The sequence below is a fragment of the Chiloscyllium plagiosum genome, unplaced genomic scaffold (genome assembly GCF_004010195.1).
Source record: "Chiloscyllium plagiosum isolate BGI_BamShark_2017 unplaced genomic scaffold, ASM401019v2 scaf_200, whole genome shotgun sequence".
Taxonomy (NCBI): domain Eukaryota; kingdom Metazoa; phylum Chordata; class Chondrichthyes; order Orectolobiformes; family Hemiscylliidae; genus Chiloscyllium; species Chiloscyllium plagiosum.
The window spans coordinates 13,237-19,192 of record NW_025213852.1 but is presented as its reverse complement, the minus strand read 5'-3'; the positions used below and the strand labels follow the sequence as shown (position 1 = coordinate 19,192).

Below are 5,956 nucleotides of genomic sequence, written 5' to 3'. Positions count from 1 at the left end.
GTCCACCACAACTACAAGCAGATAGGTCACACTGCTTGTACGGTCAGCTCTCGTCCTTTTCAATGCTGTACCTCCAACCTCCTGTTATCACGGGAGGTGAAGTTCTTGGATTTTCTTCTGTCCGTTGACGAGAATGTGGGGCCCAGCATTTATCCCTAGTTGCCCCCTGGGGGGGGGGGGTGGTGGTGAGCTATCCCATTGAACCGCCGCAGTCCCATCTGGTGTTGGGACACCCGCACAGGGCCAAGTAGCAAGGGCTGCTGGGTATATTGGTCAAGTCACAAAACCCCACACAGCAGACACAGCGCCATTCCAGAGGTAATTCCAGCATCTGACCCAGCGACACTGAAAGTACAGCCCGTACATATCCAAATCGAATGACCTGTGTGTCTCGGAGGGGAACTTGCTGGGGGGCTGGGGATTGGTGTTCCCATGTATCTGCTGCCCCTTGTCCTTCCAGATGGAAGTGGTCATGGGTTTAGAAGGTGCTGTCTAAGGAGTCTTGCTGAGTTGCTGCAGTGCATCTTGTAGATGGTACACACTGCTGCTACTCAGGGAGGGAGGGGGTGTTTGTGGGTGTGGGCGCTTTGTCCCTGGATGGTGTCGTGCTTCATAAACGTTGTTGGAGCTGCCCCCATCCAGGGGCAAGTGGGGAGTATTACCTCACCCTCCTGCCTTGGGCCTTGTCGATGGTGGGACAGGCTTTAGGGAGTCGGGAGATGAGTTACCTGCTGCAGGATTCCCAGCGTCTCCCCGACTTGGGGAGGCAGGCCAGTGTCTTTTGGCCCCCCCACCCCCGACGAGAATCAGCACCGCCGCCTTCTTACCTCCCCCACCCCAAAAAGGAAATGAGTAATTCCCCCACCCGCCTCCGTCCGTCACAACCCACACTCCTATCCCAAGAGAATTGAGAGGGGGATGTAACATTCCCCTGCCTGCAACGTGTGGGTTTGGATCTCTGCTGGAGCCCCAGCTCCCGCAGCCACAAATTTCCCATCCCGACTTCTTGAAAGAAACGAGAGGGAGAAATATTCAAAGGGGTAAGACTGGCAGGGAGGAGTCTGGAGAGATGTTCAGATCTTCAGACCTTGAGGGGGGAAGGGGTGTTGCTGGTGGTAGAAATTCCGAATTGGGAGCGAGGACCGAGGTGGTAGTGTCAAAGCAGATGGAGGGTAGAGAGGGTCTGTATCATGGGACGGTGTGTGGCAGGGGAGACTGGGGGGGGGGGGCATGCGCAGTGCAGGTTTCCCGGGAGATGGGGTATATACTTGCCTGCTGATGTTAACCCGAGTTCCAGGGCGGGTGGGCGAGGGGGGCGTAGGCATCGAGGAGCTGCCCCTGGGAAGGAGGGGGCTACACAACCAGTGGCCCCTTCCCTAATTGCCCCTGGAGGAGGTGAGGGGAGGGGTGGGGGTTGAACTGCCTTCTTGAACCGCTGCAGTCCCATGTAGTGTGACCCACACAGGGTCGAACAGCAAGGACACAACCACATTGTCAAATTATTTTCCCCGACTTTTTTTTAAAAAAACAGCGCCAGCCCGGTGACAGACTTTCCCAGAGGAGCTGAAACGGCAGAAATGTACTTATGTGTATAATTTGAGCTTAATATGGATGAAAATGTGTGTCTTTTATCTTTTGCCGATGTCAATATTGTGTTTTCAGGTGGATTGTGGGTATTTCAGTCAGGGCAAGATCTGTTGCATTCCTATCAATGTTTAATATGTCTGATCAAAGATGTTCCAAATTCAATGCATTTATTATTAAACGGATGTATTTACTACAAGCCAGTGGAGTCATTTACCTTCATTCTCTCCCGGGTTGGAAAAGAGGTGTTTGGGAAGAGGGAGGTGGATTCCCTCCTACAATGAGGCTCGCTGGAAGTAGGTGAGACGTGATTTATGGATCTTTGAAGTTGAATTGAGAGTTAAACGGATGTATTTACTACAAGCCAGTGGAGTCATTTACCTTCATTCTCTCCCGGGTTGGAAAAGAGGTGTTTGGGAAGCAGGGAGGTGGATTCCCTCCGACAATGAGGCTCGCTGGAAGGAGGTGAGATGGGGTTTATGGATCTTTGAAGTTGAATTGAGAGTTATTTGCTTTGCTGCTTGTAGGTCAGAAGGGAATAGGGACAGGAGGAGGCCATTCGGCCCCTCAAGGCTGCTGCGCCATTCAGGAGGGTGGTGACTGAGCTGACATTCCTCGCTTCCACTTTCCTACCTTAACCCTCGATTCCCCGACTGGTCAAGAATCTGTCTTGGCTTTCAATACACACAAGGGTTCGTGGCTAAGGAGGGGTTAGAGGGATATCGGCCAAATGCTGGCAAATGGGACTAGATTAATTTCGGAAATCTGGTCAGCATGGACAAGTTGGACCGAAGGGTCTGACTCTGACCCCACAGCTGTCTGTGGCAAGGAGTTCCAAAGACACTCAACCCCCTGAGATAAGGAATTCCTCCGCATCTGAGTCTGAAATTGAACCCCTTCATTCTGAGACTCTGCCCTCTGGCCCTAGACTTAAAGGGAGGTGATGGTCTGGTGCCAGCTCCAGAGACCTGGGTGAGAATCCGACCAAGGCAGGTGCTGGAGTTTGAATTCAGTAGAAAAATCTGCAATTAAAAGTCTAACAATGACGTTGACTCTGTTGGCAATTGTTGGAAAATCCCATCTGGTTCACTCATGTTGTTTCGGGAAGGAAGCTGCCATCCTTACCTGGTCTGGCCTACATGTGACTCCAGACCCACAGCAATGCGGTTGACTCTTAACTGCCCTCTGGCCAATTAGGGATGGACAATAAATGCTGGGCCCAGCCAGCAACACCCTCATCCCATGAGCGAATTTTTAAAAACTCTCCCATGAGGGGAAACATCCTCTCAGCATTAACCCTGTCCAGCCCCTTAATATGGCCCACTGAGATCGCCCTGTCATTCTCCTAAACTCCAGGGAGGAGAGCCCCACGCTGATTAGCGTTAGGCAATCCCTCCATCCCAGGGAACATCCCAGTCAACCTTCGCCAGTGAAATGATATCTTGAATAAAGACCCAAAGGAGCAGACTGGCGTTCTAAGGATACGCTGGGACTTTTTTCCCTGGAGCGTCGCAGGCTGAGGGGTGACCTCCAAACATGAGGGGCATAAATAAGGTGAAGCGCAAAAATCTTTTGCCCCCGGGGTAGGGGAGCCCAAAACTAGAGAGTGTAGCGTTATGGTGAGGGGGGGAAAGATTTAAAAGGGACCCGAGGGGCAACCTTTTCACACACACGGTTGGTGTGTGGATGGAATCGGCTACCAGGGGAAGTGGTGGAAATTACAACATTTCAAAGGTATCTGGATGGGTACATAAGGGTTTAAAGGGATATGGGCCAAATGCTGGCAAATGAGACTAGATTAATCGAGGATATCTGGCTGGCACAGACATGTTGGGCCAAAGGGTCTGTTATGCCATGCCTCTCGTTACAAATGACCTCCAATTAACAGTGGATGTGTTTACTGAAGCTTAAAACCAAAAACTCATGATTGGCATTTGTTTCTGGTCAGCATGGATGAGTTGGCTCAAAGGGCTTGTCTCCATGTTCTATGAGCCTGAGTAATTCAGCAACAGGTTGGCTTGGGAGAAAAAGGCACTTTACTGAGTGTTATCAGACAGAGTATAACAGAGACGCATCAGGAAGGTATTCAGAGTGGCGAGCAGATGATCAGCTGAGGAGCATAGGGTTAGAAGGAAGAGAGAGAGAGAGAGGCCCAGGGATTCATTCCCGGACTGGGCAGGGGAGGGGGAAATCTCTGGGTCCAGGCAGCCAATCAGGAGACGAGACAACCTTCTGAAGGAGCCATCCCAGACTCCAAACCTTCCCTCCGTTTTTCTCTCTCCCCGACGACTCAGTTTCTCCAATGTTTCTCTGCATTTGATTGTGATTTTTCAGCATCTGCCTGATTTTGGTTTGAGTGATCCGGAATCATTCATCCACCTCCCGTTTGGAAAGGCTAATGGGGAGTCAATGGTATTATTGTTGGTCCTACAAACCCAGCAATCCAGGTCTTGGACCTGGGGTTTGAATCCTGCTAGGGAAGTTGGTGGGATTTTGAATTGGATTCAATAACCATCTGGAATCAAGGATCTAATGATGACCATGAATCTATTATTGATTGTTGGAAAAACCCATCGAGTTCACGAATGTCCTTTAAGGGAGGACACTGCCATCCTTACCTGGTCTGGCCTACATGTGAGTCCAGACCCACAGCCATGTGGTTGACTCTAACTTCGCTCTGGGGCAATTAGGGATGGGCAATAAATGCTGGGATATTAATGAAACACACTCTCTTACTAACTCACTCTTCTCACTCTCGCAAACACTGGCACTCGCTCATTCACTTACTCTGTCCCACTCTCTCACACTCACTCGCTCTCACACTCACAGTGCACCTTCCACTCCCCCTCCCCCAATCAGACAGATCCTGCTGCCTGTGGATTGTGATCCATTTATTTCGGGAATGTGTGAGGGAGAAAGACCCCGGTGAGACCGCATTGAATGGCCTCATTGTGTTCCTGAGTGATGGTGGATTGGACGGTGTCTGATTTTCCTGTTGGAGATATTCACCCCTGCCCCTCTGGGTGAGATGGGGTGGTAGTTCAGCACGACACTACCCCTTGGTCCAGAGGGAGGTGTAAAATGTCGAGTGATGTGAGTGAGTCACTCAAAACAACCTGAGCTGGAGCAAGTTCACTCGGAATAACATTCACTCCAAAGCGAGGGCTCGGTGGGATTACTCCTTGTTGAACCTTTCTGTCTGTTCCAGGTCAGGAACAAAACTGGGATCTCCAAATCTTGACAATTTACTGTAATTTTTGGTCTCTTTCACGCGCACATTGTTACCTGATTGCACTTAATGTGTTATTGGCATTTAATTTTCAATGGGAGGGGAGAGAGGTGAAGGTTTTGTGTCTCTCTCTGTCTGAAGGATGCGTTTATCCCTGTGTGTCTGCTGGTTTGATAAAGACAGTATAACATGAACTTGTGGTGCAGATCAGAGAGATTCTAAATACCAAGTCCCTTGAGATGCAGGATTAGTTTATTAAATAAGCAAGATACAATTACATCATCCACCATCGATACAGAAACCAATTGGAGGCCAACTTGACTCAACCCAACCCAACTAACTCCCCTCCCCTTCTGGAGTTCAGCTTCACCTATCCCCCAGAAACACAAATGATTTTAAGTCAATTAAGGCCCAATACCCAACTGACCTCAACCCAACCCGTTGGCGATAAACCTCAGCCCAATCTCATTGACATTTACAGATGAAGGGAACGGTGAAGACCCCAAATCCCCAGCTGCCTTCCTCGTTCGAACCTCGCTCAGAGAAGGGCTGGACTGAGGTCCTGACCAACTCTTCATCAATGTCCTGAGCGGCCGGTTTGTATCCTCACTCTAATTATGTCTCAGCTCATTACAATTGGGAAAACGCAACTACATTTTTATCTCAATACGTTTTAGCTGATTCACCGATAAAGGAAGGTATGTTTCTGGATGAGGATACCAAGCAATTGGAACAGAATTATTCCCGAGGATCTCCAGTCTGAGATTTTGGAAGGGTTTTCCTCTGTGCGGTAGTGAACTTGTAGGTGAACTTTCTCCATTGAGCAGGGTGGTCTGTGGCGCTGGGTTCCAGTGTTGTCCCTCTGTGATACTGAGCCAATGGTGAAGGGGTGTCTCTTTCTAAGGAGCTGCTGGTTTCACAATGAAGAAGGTTTTAGGGTCAGAAGCGACAATTACGTCTGTCAGGAGTCTGATCCCAAAAGGGTTTCCTGAAAGTTGAGAAGGAAGCATTAGTGTGACATTCACCCACGGGGCTGAGGCACATGGCATTCTGTGGTTCAAAACGAAGCGGGAACGTGAAATAAATCAATCCTGGAAAGGAAAGGCTTGTGTTGTGGAGATGTTGCTGTTGGACTGGGGTGGA

The 5,956-nt window shown here is 49.7% G+C and overlaps 1 protein-coding gene across 1 annotated transcript in view; it reads left to right on the top strand.

Annotated features, from left to right (window-relative positions):
- The window catches only part of LOC122547731 (arrestin red cell-like), a gene marked incomplete at both ends in the record, with an annotated part of 21,266 nt that extends 17,270 nt beyond the window's left edge, over positions 1-3,996 (top strand). The window contains one exon of the mRNA XM_043686317.1: positions 3,879-3,996. Within this exon, the coding sequence (XP_043542252.1) occupies positions 3,879-3,996 (118 nt within the window). The remainder of the gene's footprint in view (positions 1-3,878) is intronic.
- Positions 3,997-5,956: the final 1,960 nt, after the last annotated feature.